Source organism: Micropterus dolomieu, linkage group LG15 (assembly GCF_021292245.1).
Source record: "Micropterus dolomieu isolate WLL.071019.BEF.003 ecotype Adirondacks linkage group LG15, ASM2129224v1, whole genome shotgun sequence".
NCBI lineage: Eukaryota > Metazoa > Chordata > Actinopteri > Centrarchiformes > Centrarchidae > Micropterus > Micropterus dolomieu.
The window spans coordinates 74,424-89,874 of record NC_060164.1 but is presented as its reverse complement, the minus strand read 5'-3'; the positions used below and the strand labels follow the sequence as shown (position 1 = coordinate 89,874).

General features: G+C 42.0%; 2 protein-coding genes and 1 long non-coding RNA gene across 3 annotated transcripts; 2 read left to right on the top strand and 1 right to left on the bottom strand.

Annotated features, from left to right (window-relative positions):
* Window positions 1-2,226: 2,226 nt before the first annotated feature.
* LOC123984119 (centrosomal protein of 68 kDa-like) lies at window positions 2,227-4,453 on the top strand (the record flags this gene model as incomplete). The annotated part of the gene is given in 2 exon segments (XM_046070813.1): window positions 2,227-2,323; window positions 2,428-4,453. Coding segments are annotated over 2 exon segments (255 nt in total), but the record flags the coding sequence as incomplete, so codon positions are not given.
* LOC123984120 lies at window positions 4,388-7,563 on the bottom strand. Its single transcript, XR_006828364.1, has 3 exons — window positions 7,330-7,563; window positions 4,893-4,996; window positions 4,388-4,733 (listed from the first exon to the last, which is right to left on the bottom strand). It is a non-coding gene; the product is annotated as an uncharacterized LOC123984120 (long non-coding RNA).
* LOC123984116 (ras-related protein ORAB-1-like) lies at window positions 6,173-14,954 on the top strand. The gene is made up of 6 exons (XM_046070811.1): window positions 6,173-6,597; window positions 9,458-9,530; window positions 10,378-10,473; window positions 10,803-10,898; window positions 11,763-11,894; window positions 13,766-14,954. The coding sequence occupies exons 1-6, from the start codon at window positions 6,584-6,586 to the stop codon at window positions 13,964-13,966; spliced, it is 612 nt and encodes a 203-aa protein (XP_045926767.1). The 5' UTR covers window positions 6,173-6,583; the 3' UTR covers window positions 13,967-14,954.
* The last annotated feature ends 497 nt before the right edge of the window (window positions 14,955-15,451 follow it).

The window sequence follows — 15,451 nt, the reverse complement described above, 5'->3', positions numbered from 1 at the left end:
ATATACATAAAGAGTGTCTTTGTGCCTCTTAACAGACACAAAATGCAATTAAAATGTCTGTCCAACATGAACAGGGCCCTTACATGACAACAAGATGCATTTAGCAACTTAGCCATTGTTTAAATTCACCTAAATAGTGTTTTAGACGCCTAGCTGTAGTCTCGCGCTAAAGTCCCGTGGGAACTCAGTTGTTACCGGAGTCTCGGGGCCCTGACAGCAAACGCTCTGTCCCCTTTAGTTTTCAGTCAAGACTCTGGAACAGACAACAGACCTTTGCCCGAGGATCTCAAGGTACATGCTGGTGTGTATGGGACTAAAAAGGTCAGAAATATAACAAGGCGAGAGACCATGAAGAACTTTATAAGTGATCAATAGAATTTTAAAGTCAATTCTAAAACATACTGGGAGCCAGTGTAATGAAGCTAAAATAGGAGTAATGTGGTCATATTTCTTTGTTCTGGTTAAAAGCCTGGCAGCTGAGTTCTAGACAGTCTGGAGTCGATCAATAGATTTTTGGGTTAAACAGGTGAAAAGGCTGTTGCAATAATCCAGGCGTGATGAGATGAAGGCGTGTAAACTGGTCTCGGTGTCCTTAAAAGTTAACATAGACTCAGACAACTTTTGCTATATTTCTAAGTTGATAAAAACATGATTGAACAAGCTTTGTGGTGTGCTGCTCGAAATTTAAATTACTATCAAACCAAACACCAAGGTTCTTTGCCACAGGCTTTAATGTGATTTACTAGGGAACCAGCAGATGGCAGTATTTGTTTTGCCATCTGCTGGGACCCAATGACCAGGATTTCTGTTTTGTCTGAGTTCAGCTGGGGGAAATTATTTGACATCCATTTTTTAACTTCACAAAGGCAGTTGTTAAGGGAACTCAGCATTCTAGGGTCTGTGGATCTGACGGGCAAGTACATTTGTGTCATCAGCATAAATATGAAAAGAAATGCCATGTTTATGGATAATATGTCCAAGGGGAAGCAGATACAAGGAAAACAAAATGGGTCCTAAGACCGACCCCTGAGGCACACCATATTTGACTGGACAGAACGAGGAGACATAGTTGTTTACAGACACGCAAAACTTACCTATTTGACAGGTAGGATGAAAACCATTCTAGAGCAGTACCAGAGATCCCCACCCAGTGCCTCAGTCTGTCTAACATGATGTTGTGATCAATGGTGTCAAAAGCAGCGCTAAAGTCCAGGAGTACAAGGACTGAGCACATGCCTTCATCAGCAGACATTAAAAGGTCATTGGTGACTCTAAGCAGGGAAGTCTCAGTACTGTGGTACTTCCTGAAACCAGACTGAAACTTTTCAAATATTTTGTTATTTTCCAGCACAGTGAGCAGCTGTTTGGACACAATTCTTTCTAGAATCTTTGCAATAAAAGGCAGTTTTGAAATTGGTCTAAAATTTTGATGGAGGGAGGGATGTAAACCAGGTTTCTTTAAAAGTGGGTTTACACAAGCCGTTTTAAAATAATCAGGGACACAACCAGTAGATAGGGAGCTGTTGAAAACAGAGATCAAATGGGGCCCAACAGAATCCATTACTTTCAGTAAAAACTTTGTAGGTATTACATCAAGTGGGCTGGAGGACACTCTCATTTGTGATACTGTTTTTAAAAGCTCAGACAAGTCGATGGGATAAAACTGGTTAAAACTCTCTTGTTGCTGGTGAGGAACCTCTGAGTAAGAGGCTGCGGGGGTAATAGAGGCTCTGATTGACACCACCTTATTGGTAAAATAAGATAAAAACAATTCACAGTTCACATCATTACTTCCAGCTGAGGCACAAGGAGGGGTTGGGTTTACCAGCTGATCCACAGTCTTAAACAGAAACCTGGGATTGTGTTTATGTGTAGTAATGAGTTCAGAAAAATAGTGTGTTCTCGCATCCTTAACCATGTTATTGTAGTTAATTGATAAATCCTTCAGACTGAGGTAATGGACTTGGAGACTGGATTTTTTCCATCTGCGCTCTGCTTTCCTGCATTCCCTTTTTAGGATGCGAATGCTATCATTTATCCAGGGAGGGCTTAAACCAGGTTTCTTTAAAAGTGGGTTCACGCAAGCCGTTTTAAAATAATCAGGGACACAACCAGTAGATCAGGTGTTTCCTCAACAAACAGCCCCACTTTATATCTTCAAAAAGCCTGTTACCCACTTCATGCACACTCTGTTGCTGAAAGTACAATGTGATGTCGTCTCGTCAGAGTTTTCAGAGAGAAGTGAGCGGCCACCAGCCCCTGACCTCCTGTGTTCTGCACACTGGACAGCTTCTCCTCAGCTGCATCAACACCACGTCTCCACGTCAGTTTGTAACATGCATACATTAAAAACTGAAAAGTAATCTTCCACATTCATCTCATCATTTCCCCTCTAAATCCTTTGACATTCTGTCTCCTCGTTTCCAGTTTTACGAGATGCCCTGCTGTTGATTGAGAGGCAGTCCGGAGCTCTGGAGACCCACGCTGAACACCTTTTCTCCTCCATCCTGTCTGCCATGGACAGCCTGACCCAGCCCAGTCCAGTCCAGCAGAACAGAGAAGAGGACCAGGGGTCCGCTTTGTGAACAGACTGCAGGACGTGTCTTGTGTACAAGCACATGACTTATTTCACTTATTTATTATTTTTTCTCTACTTTCTTCCAACAGTTCTGGTTTTTAATGCAAGGCTCAGGTTAATGTTTCACAAAAAGCTCAACCAATGTTTTTTAAACATGTTAGCATCGTGTGTATTAGATGGGTATGTATGCTAATACATGATGTTTTTGTAATGGAGAGAATGATGTCCAGAGATTTTGAAGACGTTTAATGAAGAAAACGTTCAGGAGCAGTTCAGTGTCTAAACTGAGCCTCAAAGTGCATCTAATACAATCTGTTACACTCATATTCAATTAACCTTTCATATTGCACTGCTTTTTCTAGTCAAATGTACTGTCCTCTGATCACTCTTTCTATCACTTGTAATGTTTGGCGGTGGTACATGAATAATTATTATTTTTTTCAACTGGAATCTCAAAGAGAATCTTAGACAGACAGGGTTTTAAATGAAACTATATTCCAGCTGGTCCAGTTGGTCTGCTGGGTTCACAGTCACACCTTGCTTTTTAAGTTTGCTTTCATTTAAAAATGGGCCTAAATTCCTTTAAAATGTGTGTAAGCACCTGACATGAACTTAAGAGTCCACAGAGCAGCAGCAGGAGCTCTGATTGACCAGTATCGACTTCTTATACGTTACTTAATTCCATTCTTCCATTTTATGCAACTTTCAATTTCTACTCCTACCTCTCAGAGGGGAATATTGTACTCTTTACTAACGACATTTGTATGACAGCGTTCAGACATCCTGTGAAAACCATGTATCTCCAAATGTGGTGATTTTGAATGTGAATTTCCCTGATAAACTGAAGGATTAGATGTGTGTGGGCTCAAGGGGAATAACAAAACAGTAGTTGAAAGTTGACAAATTTTAAAGTCTGAATAAGAACATGGAATTAATAATTGACATTCTAATGGAAGTTCATTAATGCAACATTTACAAATTAAAAAAAAAAATTTTGGTAAGTGGATAATTACTGTGATGACACACTGCTGTGATGACAGTTCAGTTAGTGTTGGAGGACATGAACAGCTCGGAGTCTGGCCTGTGTTCACTCTTGAAGGGAGGTGAACAGTGAGTCACACACCATGTACTGTACTGTAGGACATGGCCATGATTTCACAACCTGAGTTTCTCACAGGGATCAAAGACGTTTTCTTATCAGCTGGTTAAAGAAAGTGATTATACGGTACAGAACGGGGTCACTATCCACATTTCCAACATAACACACAGCCTTAAAACACATTTTCATCTGTCCTTACTGATGTCAGTGCTGTTTGTTATACATGTATGTTATACTTCAGTTCACCCAAATTACAAAGAAGACATTTTCTCTCTAGTGGTAGTCTCCTAAACACTCAAAGTGCTTTACACTTCATGACACAATTACCCCATTCAAACACAGTTATACACTGATGACCGAGCCAACTGCTCATCACAAAGGAACTACCATTCACACAGAGGAGGGGCCGGGGATCAAACCACCGACCTTCTGATTAGCGGAGGACCCGCTCTCTCTTCTGAGCCACAGCCACCCCAGTCTGAAAAAAATCTGTCTGTGAGATCTCCGCCTCCACCACAGTACAATGGAGGTGGATGGAATTTAGTTGATAATCTCTTTTTGTCACTTGTTTTAAAACTTCTATTTCCTTCCTAAAGTATACTGTGGCCCCTAGAGACAAAATTGGACAAATGTAACATGGCTTGATAAATCCACTCCAGTTTTGTTGTCATTTGGGTGAACATATCCTCTAAAAAGCCTTAACAACCCCAAAATGCTCAAACTTTTCACTTTATTGTAAAATTCAATCATTGAATAAATCAGATTGTTTAAAATCCTGTCTCTGTATTTGCCATTTTGTGTGCGGTCTGTGTGTATATTTAAAGGAAAGTGGAGAGGTTACTACCCTGACAGGTCAATCAGGTCGGACTAGTTTCAAAGACAATTGGCATAAACTCAATTTTAGGTTAATGGCCATTTATGAGGGAAAGTAGCTGCTGATGTTTCCAGATGGAGTCTTGATGTCAGTGGTGTCAAGTATAGTTAAAGTTGACATGGCCGTCAGTGTCACAGGTGGAAAGGTAGAGGCAGAGGTCATGGAGCGGGATAGGTTGGATCCTGCATTCATGTAACAAAAAGAGGGGATAATGAGGCTTACTGATTGGATTATTCAAACCCAGAGAGGAAGTGGGGGAAGACAAAAAGGAAGGGACGAGTGAAACCGATTTTGACATAATGTAGAGAAGAGATGGTCCAGACCTGCTGTCCTGTTCTTACCTGTAACAGAAGGTGGACAGGGGCTGATTGACCTCCACAGTGACATTACAGCGTTTTGCCTACGAACCACAAACAGCAGCTGTGGACTGGAACAGCCTCTGCTCCTTAAACAGAGTGAAGAACCTGGGCTATGACAAACACCTGTTTCTCCTGGAACTGGGTGGTACGGAGTTGACCATCACTGTTTTACATTTCAGGAGAAACTGTTCTCAACTGTACAGTAATGAAGGGAGGAACCTCTGTTCTGTAACCTAGTCCATGCAGGATGCCCAACTCTGTCAGCATGCAGAGAATCCTCGTAAGTGCTGGACTGATGAAACTGGCAGATTTGAGATCAGGAGGACAGAGCAAAGAGAGATCTTTGATTCATGTTGTGACTAGAGGGGGGGAATACTGGGATGGGGGTTTGTAAAAATATATGTGTGTATTTAGTCATTATCTTTTTATTTTATCAATGTATATTTAACTTAGTTGAGAAAGTTGTACCGTTACAGGTCAAAGGTCGCTCCCCTCCTCTTCCAGTGTTCCCTCTCCTGCTCTCTTTTCTCCTCTCCTACTTTCCTCTCTTCAACTCAAGGCAGGGATGATTTGTTATGCGTATTACTACACTGTCCCAACATATCTACATCTATCCTCTCCTCTGCCACAGTGGTCACGGTCCAAGAACCAACATTTTTACCATAAGAAAGTTTGTTTGCCCTTCGATCATGAAAGTTGTTTGCCAGTGCAGATAAGCTGTCTGACTCATGACTCAGCCTACATGTGTACAGGTGCTGACATGAACTGTTCTGTTCGCACCTACTTCCTAACCATACAGTCTATGGTGATGACGCACACCACTCATGACATGCACATGAGCTCAGGACAGAAGTTTCAGGATGACTGTGAAACTTATTTGTGATGTAGGCCTATTACAATATAATGATCATTTCTAATGTGGTATTTCATTTACAGTAATTAATACTGTTAGGGAAAATAGGTCAATCGATGTGTCTATTTTGGAGGCAATCCACAGAAACTCATAGTGTACATAGGAACTGGCTGGTAATCTAACCCACTGAGGGTTGATGTGTGAAGTTGGTCAGGTGTAACTGGGATGTGACCGGAAATAATAATGTCTGTAAATAAAAGCCTCGCCGTTGAGCACACGCAATTTGTACAAAGAACACGTGGTTGAGGGTTATGCTGAAGTATTTTTTCGGAAGTTGTGTATTGTATGTAACGTTGGATTGACTTGGGGCACTAGCTGACTCCTCTTTGCCACGTTTCACTAAATGACGTAATCCCTCCCAGGGCTTGACAGTTCGCTGTTGCGGTAACAGCACACACTCAGCTAGAGGGAGAGAAAGGGGACGGTTAGCCAGACAGCTACAATATTCCCTGTTTATTCGCTTTAGACTTGCGGCTTTAGAACGAGTTAACAGTCTGACAACGCATCCATAAAACCAAGCCACCTATTTTGTGTTATTCCTACCGTTCCTGTCCAGCTGGCTAATGTTAGCTGTTTCCTTGTTGGAGTTGCAGCCATTTTGGATTTTTACCGAGAAACAACTAACGTTAGCCGGCCGTGGTCTTGGGAGCAGTGTAAGCTAGCCACCGCTCCCGTTTTCATACCTTAACAGCGCTGTTTATCTGCAGACAGTGACAGACGACGTTTCACGAGGGGGAATACACTATACAACGAGTCAACAATGAATCCCGAATAGTAAGTATCATAACTTGAGAAGGTTGCGTTACATTTTGGCCAGCTAGCTAAGGTTAGCTATGTGCTAAGAAGTGAAGCGTTGGCAAACAACTAAATACTGACAGTTGAGCTAAGTTAGCGGCTAACATCAGCTGACATTAACGTTAGCCCAGTCAGTGCCCATATTAGCCTGAGACAACGTTACTGTGAACACAGGTATATTTAACGAACAACAAAGTGTTCCTTATAAACATATTAATATTGTTAGCGAGCTGTTGGGCCAGTGGCAGTAACGTTAAGTTAGCTTTAACGTTACCAGTGACTCTGGTTTCGGTTCGGTGCGTTTCTCGCTGATATGTAGCTGTTAACTTGTTAAATACAGGACAAAGGTGCCTTGTTGAATTTAGATAGCTAACGTTAGCTTACTATAATGTTAAAATGTAACGCGAGCCTCCTCTCTTTGTGCTCGACAGTTGTTTTAGCTAAAAGACGCCATTGTCAGCGACATCAGCTAGAATTAACGTTATGTAATTAAATAAATAAAACCTTAATGAATTTAACGCGACAACAAGAGGCTGCCAAAATTATTTTCTTTGGAAAGACTAACTTAACAGTTGCATCTTTTACCCTGTTGCCGGTGGTTAACTGTGTGTGTCTTTGTGATAGGCTAACGTTATTTATTTCCTTGGCAAACAGATACTGTAGCAGCAGTCATACAGTGTTTACGTTCAGGTAATGGGTTTTAGGCAATACCTAGTGTTGAGCATGACTCAGTTGTCAGTCCAGTAGTGTCGAAGCAGCCCCTCCACAGCCTCTCAGTCATGTGTAGGTCACATGCCACAGGACAAGCCTTCGATTTCACCACAGAAGCGTTGAGCAATCAGGCACTTAAGCTTCCTCTGTGTCTTTGTCTTTCCATTCACAAATGTTCACACAAATGTTCACATGAGTGGACTGTACAACTTGTCCTGCCACGCTGTTCCACTACTACAAATCTAAACACATCGTAGTCGTTTTTAATCTGGTCATAACTCTTAAGTAGTGACGTTTCATCAACGTCCCCCTCAGCTGACTGCTCGATCACTGATGACTGATGAGTCATTTCTTTGTTATAGACTAAAAACTCTTAAGCAACGTCCAAGATTATCTTTCTCCACATAATGGTGTAGAGTATAATTCAGTATGCTGAATACCACGCTGAATTTTGGGTCACATGTTGCATTGAGTAAGGTAACAAAGTTGACTCTTTACTTAATTTGGACTCAAGATTGTTTATGGTCAGCTTGGTATTGTTGTAATGAAGAGGGAATGAATGGCATGTATTATAACAAGAAGGAGAGGAACTGAGACGGTCTGGGGAGGCAGGATAATACGCAGACTGCCACACTGCTGATGTGGGAGAATTTAGTTGCTACTTTGGTTAGCATACTTTGACTGCTAGTTTTGGGTTATTACCAGTATTTATATTGCCAATATAATTGTAAGTGGTGCAGGGTGTATTTTAGACGTGTCATTGGGCTGGATAGTCTCGGTGTAATAGTAGAATGTCCTACCCTATGCCACAATACTCTCTGAGAATGAAAACTGAGATTTTGTCAGTCATATCCAGACTGTTTCCTGACTCAGAACGAGGCGGAGGTGGTCCCATCCTGATCACGTGCGCACGTGTACTGTGCCTTCAACTGGCTCAAACTAACACCTTTTATAAGCCACATATTTTTATAGTTCTAAATATTACATAATGGAAGAAAATGACAGTTATCACATTAAAGCATATTTCCTAAAAAAAAAATGTTTGTTCAACATCACATCAAATACAACATTAAAGCTGATGTGTTGATTTCCACAGGAAACAAACAGCAAGACATAAAATCAAATATAACATCAGCTGTTCACAAACGCTGACTGCCATTTGCAGTGGTATTCACCCGCTGGTGAAATGAAACTATATTAAAACCCGGAACAGCAGGGAAAAGCACATTTATCTTCCTTAGTGATTATTTTTGCGGTATGGCAAAGATGTTTCCCGCGGAAACACAGTTGCACCCCCCCAGGCTGCGGTCCAGCCAACGATACAGCTCTTCTTTTTTTTTTTCTTCTTCTTTTTCTCTGGAAGTTTGCATCTTTCCTGGTGAACTGTGCTGATTACGGCAGCGTCACCATGTCAGCACTGCAGTTACAAATGACAGAAATCCACAAAGCGCTTTATTAGCACTTGCTAATAAATAAATAGTGTTTACCATGTGTCTTAGTACATGCTGTACACAAGTCTGGTCTTCAGTACTGCTAACTCCACCTCCATACTTTTGTCTGGGTCACTGGAAAGTACCACTCGAGGAGCAGGGACTTTTGAGGGAGGGGGCTGTGGGCCAGAAGCCAAAACTGGAAGTAGATTCCTGTGGTGAAAATCCAGGTGAAGTTCCTACTCAATAGTTTGAGCTATTGAGCCGTTATGTCAGCTCAGTAAACATGTATAAGACCAAACTAAACAGACCTGGAGTAGAGTGCAGAGGTACAGCATGTGGCTTCTCTTCTGTTTTCCCCGCTCCTTTCAGATGGCTTCATATGTTCTGTCAGGCGATTGGCCGACTTCCTGCGCGCCCTTCTGAAGATGTGCCTGAGCTCAGCAGGGTTCATTGTCCTGAATGTTTCCTTGTAAAATGCAGGCCTTTCAGCCCCTCTGCCCAATGATGTGATTATGCTCATGCTGATGAGCAGATTTGCATCTAAATGTGACCGAGCTAGAATGTTTTTGATATAAATATACTATGAAGAAGCAGTGTGATGATTTGTATTAGACTTACCGCAGCAGAGATTTATTGAAATGGGTAATCTGTTACTAACTCGCTTGGTTAACAATAAATTTCTTTTCTCCTCCCAGTGACTATTTATTCAAGCTGCTCCTGATTGGTGACTCTGGTGTTGGAAAGTCTTGCCTTCTTCTCCGATTTGCAGTAAGTTTCACCAAAATTGCACATACAGCATGTTTATGTGAACTCCATTTCCCCTTCAGCAGGATTCAGTCTGACAATATTTTTAAGTTTCACTATGTAGTGATTTCATGCAGACTCTTTAAAACTGTCCTCGTGAACAACAATATATTTTAGCTATTTTAACTGTGTTCCTTATTAAGGCAATAAGAAACTAAGTTATTATAGATAGGATATAAACCTTACATGTGCATACCTCAAGGGTAACTTGGTATTTTTCTAACTGGACTTTATTTTCCCATGTTTTTGTGTCTGTGACTTAGGTGGACAAAACATTTTGAAATTGCTCCAGCGAGTGCACTGCAGTGGGCTGCAGCGAAACAGGGGTGCAATGTAAAAAAGTGATTCTTTCAAACAATAGAGTCTTGTGCCTTTGACGAGAGCAAATGGTGGCTGCTTCTTGTTAAAGAAAAATTATATTACTCTTTAGGTCTCTCTATTGGGATCCTTTCCATAATGTTGCCAGACACTTGTAATAACAATCTGAGCCTGTAAGTGTCAAAAACAAGCACTTTACTGGACATACTTTGACAGGGTGCGATTGTCCTCTAGAATTATATTGCAGACCTCTTTCACTGCTGGCAGCTCCAGCATGCTCACTCAATACTGGACCAGTTTCAAAAACTTGTCCTAATTAGTCACATAGACCCAGAAACATAAGAAAATAGAGTCCAGGTTGAAAAATACAGAGGTTAACCTGTTTGCAGTTAACTTGCCGGCAACTCATTCATTCATTAGTGAGTTAATGCTGGTGAAGCAGGAAGTGAACAGGATGTGTGAGCCCTCTAACTCTGACTGTTTCTCTCTGCAGGATGACACATACACAGAAAGTTACATTAGCACTATTGGTGTGGACTTCAAAATACGAACCATAGAACTAGATGGAAAGACCATTAAACTTCAGATTGTAAGTAACCTGCTGCTTTACTTTTTTAAAATAAACAGCAACATGCATGTGGAGAAATGAGATAAACCACGAATGCATGAAGGTGCTGTTACCATGGCTTTAGCTGCAGAATATGAATGAAATTGTATTTGCAAGCACTAAATACATGAATTTCTGTTGCAGTGTTGCCCAATGAATGGTCCAATTTAAAGATGTTTATTTTGGGTGAAACATGTTAGTGCCAAAATTTGTACTGACCTTTAAAAGCTGTTTAAACTGTGTTGCTTTTGTTTTTGTCACTGTCAGTTCAAAGCCAGTCACTAACGGAGTTCATCCTTTTCCTTTGACAGTGGGATACAGCGGGTCAGGAGAGGTTTCGTACCATCACATCCAGCTACTACAGAGGTGCTCATGGTATCATTGTAGTGTATGATGTCACAGACCAGGTTAGTATAATGCAACACAATTTCATAACTATTAGATCTCATAGTTTTACTCATTTATACTTACTTACTTACTTGATACAGATTGTTGTTCATTTGTTAAGTAATGATGGAACTTCCTACTGTCTGTCTACTAAAGTGGCCCGGCAGAATCTGATGCCTGGTGTTCACCTTACTCAGATCATTGCTTATCTGCTATGTGATGAGGGAAATCAGGCTTTCTTCCTCTTCCTCAATGGAGTCCTCACTGTATGAATTTCAAATGCTGGTCATATTGGACGTTTTACACAACAGCTATTTGACTGCTGAAACATTGTGTGCTGTCAAGATCTGCACTAGAAATATGGCGTCTTGACGTCAGGTCTATATTTGGCCAGGAATACATCTGCTCTTAGGGAGGGCCTCAGGCTTTGTTTTCACGAGAATCGTCCACTTACTCTCAGCAGTTGGATATTGACTGATACCACATGATGTACTGTAAATAATCTGTCGAGACCTAAAAAAACATTAACATCAAAAGCAATTTGATAGCATTCAGGTGTAAAGGAGCCAATTGTCTAGACCCTGACACTCTGCTCCATGGTGTCTCCCACTGTTTGATTAATACGGTCCATACATGCAACCTTATGGTAGCTTAGAAAGCTTATTGTGTGTGTGGTCCCTGCACCAAAACTCCATGGGCGCTCTACCACAAGCAGTCCTTATGTCATTCCTTATGTTTTCTGATTTTCTTTCTTTTCAGTGCACACCGGTCTTACAATTACCTGCATATTGCATTAAAAAGTCTTAAATTTGGCATTGTGGAAGCTGCCCATCTCCTGTAGCAGATTTAGCTCAGTGCTAATGTTTACCTGTTTTCTGACTCAGGAGTCCTTCAACAATGTCAAACAGTGGCTACAGGAGATCGACCGCTATGCCAGTGAAAATGTCAACAAGCTATTGGTTGGGAACAAGTGTGACCTGACGACAAAGAAGGTGGTGGATTACACAACAGCAAAGGTAAGGCACCTGGGGGTTTACTCCCACTCACAGAAGCTCTAGCATATAGACCTTTTCATGCTTCTTTGTGTTCTGAATCCTTCCCTTACATGCAGAGAGTTAGTGTCTACGCAAAATTGTGACATGTAGGAGATTATTGAAAGAGGCCTTCGATGGGTTACCCTTAAAACTAGAAACTCAAATAGCAGTCCCAGCTGAGGGTCTGGAGGGAGCCTTTCACGGTAGGGTGGTATCACGGTATTACAGATGCTGTATTGAGCTGATGCATTGTAGTGTATGCCGTTATTGTAGGCATCTACAGTACATGTTATCTACAACGTGACAACCCCCTTCATTTTTCCAGCAGTTTGTAACACCCCCTCCCCACACGGTAATGCTCAGCGGTGTACGTCGATATTTATTCGTCCTTTCGGAAATTCATAGTGTGTCATACAGCAAACATCAGACCAACAACCAGACAGCTGCTTTACCAACACAAACATTACCCGAGTGCTATACAAGTTATACCAAGGTGCAGCTCCCCAACACCCAGTTAACTCCTGACTGCGAGGTTACAACCCAAACTCACGGCCCAACCAGGAGAACAAACGGACGTGTGCACATTTTCAGCTGAGGACTGCAGCTTACTTTGGCTCCAACTCAACAATTAATCATGATTTCAGCTAAATGCTAAAGTTGCTGTTACTGTTACCTTGTCTGTGGTCCGCTGGCAGAACACCTTTTTGTTCAGCTGCCGTCGTGCTGTTGCCAAGGCGACATACGTTTTGTTTTACGGTGGACGGACTGTAACATTACAGAGTTGTTGTTTTCTTTAGCTTGAAATAATCCCAGACTTTGGACACTTTCTTCTTTGTCCCTCCTGTTTTCTCTCTCTTTCTGCACTTTGCAAACAGCTCCATCATAATCACGTCATGTTCACAGCGTGAACGCTATGTGCGACAGTAATAAATGTCCCTGCGAAACACTGTGCTGTAAAGTTAAATGGATTAAACGAAGCATCGATGCAAAGAATATTTAATTTTAGTAATCGATGAATTGTTTCAGCCCTACAGCCAACAGGACAAAGCTGTGTGACATCATCTCCGTTAAGCCCACTGATGTGTCGGTATCCACGACAACAAGTGTCATTGGGTCCTCCAGCAAGAATCAGTGGAAGAAGGGCGCTTATTTCCTTTCTGTTCATTATTCTATGGGCCGTAAGGATTTAAACTCTTTTAGTACAAAGAATGAATAAGAGCTCCACTGTGAGGATGCAGCAGACCCAAAATCAGTGATTCATTATTTACAACAGCGCCTGTGTAACAAACAGCTCACCTTCCGGGCTGTGGTCAGGAAGTACAAGCGAGCCTTCTTTACTGCTCCAGGCTGAAGTTGTAGCTAGCTTCAGGGCTGTAATCGTCACATCAGCACACTCTGCTGGTAAACACAACTCTGAACTCTGCTTCTCATGTTCTCAAGAAGCTGTATTTTATTTTCTGACGAGCTGTAGCTCATTGAACATTCACGGTTTACCGCTAACCTGACTGCGCTCCAAGGACCGGCACACCTGCCGGTCCTGGGCTACAGAAAAACCACCTCTCTGTTCCTCTCTCCAACACGCTCGCCACACACTTCGCACTGAACTCTTCCACTGGTATCCAGCAGTGTTTACCTTTTAGCTTTGTTTTGTCCTGCATACACCCGACATCACATCTTTTTTTGTGTACCAGCTCCTTCTCATCTGCACACACCCTGCTGCCCCTGTTATGTCATGTAGTGTTTAGTATCTTATTTATTTCTCTGCCATTTCATGAGAGTTTGTGGTGCACTGATGCAAAAATAAAGAAGTTAAGACAAACTCCTGTCCTCTGTCCCTTCTCCATTGTGTCCAGGAGTTTGCAGACTCTCTGGGCATCCCATTCTTGGAAACCAGCGCCAAGAACGCTACCAATGTGGAGCAGGCCTTCATGACCATGGCTGCTGAAATCAAGAAGAGGATGGGCCCCGGTGCCACAGCCGGGGGAGGGGATAAGCCCAATGTGAAGCTTACCCCCGGCACTACTGTCAAGCCTTCGTCAGGAGGCTGCTGCTGAGAGAAACCACTTCCACTTTGACGGCCCCCCCTCTCTCTCTGCAGGCCTGTCAGCCTGGACGCCATTCCCCTCAAACTCCACTGTGTCCCATCAAAGCCCCACCACAACCGGACAGGACAGGGAAGACATGATTCTAAACATGTCTGTGTGAGAACAAGATGAAGTTGCCTGTATTTGTACTGTACATAATATAGCCGCACTACCAAAAACAAATAAAGCATCCTTCTTGTCATACTGTCCTGTTATTGATGACAAATTCTACAGATAGGTGATCATTTGACCCTGACCCCCCAACGCCCCTTATCTCAGACCTCTCAGAAACTACTCTTTTATTTGGCCCTCTGTGTGTGTGTGTGTGTGTGTGTGTGTGTGTGTGTGTGTGTGACAGAATGTGTCTGTCTCTCTGCATTCCTAGTGCGGGGTTGGTAAATGGATCAGTTTCATTAAGGTTCCTGTTTGTATGTTTCTCTTTTCCTTCATTGATTATTTTGCTGTTTGTGTCAGCATGTGTCTGTCCCCATTGGTTTTTATTTTTCTCACCAACCTCTGCACAGCAGTGTCTCACAGTCCAGCATCTAAAGTCTAGTGCAACAGTATATGTACATAAACATTATGTATATATTATCTCATATCTGACTCACCAGTTCTGTGTTCAATACGTTATTGGGATAGTCTTGACTCTTTATCTCTGCATTAAATTTATGGCTGAAGACAGCGAAGTTTGTTGCCCAACATGTAACACTTGGAAAATGTAACAACTGAAAATAAATATTGTACAACCAGACTGTATGGAATGGGAGGAGCTGTCTGCGATTCTTGATATGATGTGTAGAAAACCTGTTGGAATTAATTTATTCTACATTTGGCATATCTGCTGCCAGTAGGGTCTGTTTGCCAATTGCTGTGTAATATCAGTACACAATTGCATATATAAAATACAATGTTCTTGTTTTCATAATAAAGGTAACTGAATTCAGTTTGAAAGGAACTCTGGGATCAGTGTTTGCTGTATGGATAAAATGTTAGACCAGTGCTCCATTGTTCAGCTGCATAAGGTTAGGTCTCAACACAATGACCATAAATGTGTGTGCATATGCAAGCCACTCATTAGCTAGTTAACCTTAATCCTTTACTGCTAGAATGTGGGCCTCTTTGTACTGAACACAAGTCAGCAGATTTCAAAGGAAATCCCACAAAGTTCCAGGCTGCTGACGGAGGAAGAGCTTCGAGTCACGAGTGCCAGGTAACGTCAGGAGTGACGAAGCATCTGAGCCAGCACTTCTGTAAAAGCACGACGTCTTAGATGTTGCATGGAACTCGTCACCAAGGAGAAACACTGACCGCCATCTGATCAGACTTACCAGAAAAATGCATGTTCAGCCAGAAATGCTCGATGAAACCTCTGACAGTTAGAACAGTTCTTCCTGCATTTGCAGTCATGGGAAATTGTGGTTGCCTTAGCAGCTCTGAGGCGGGGGTATAGTT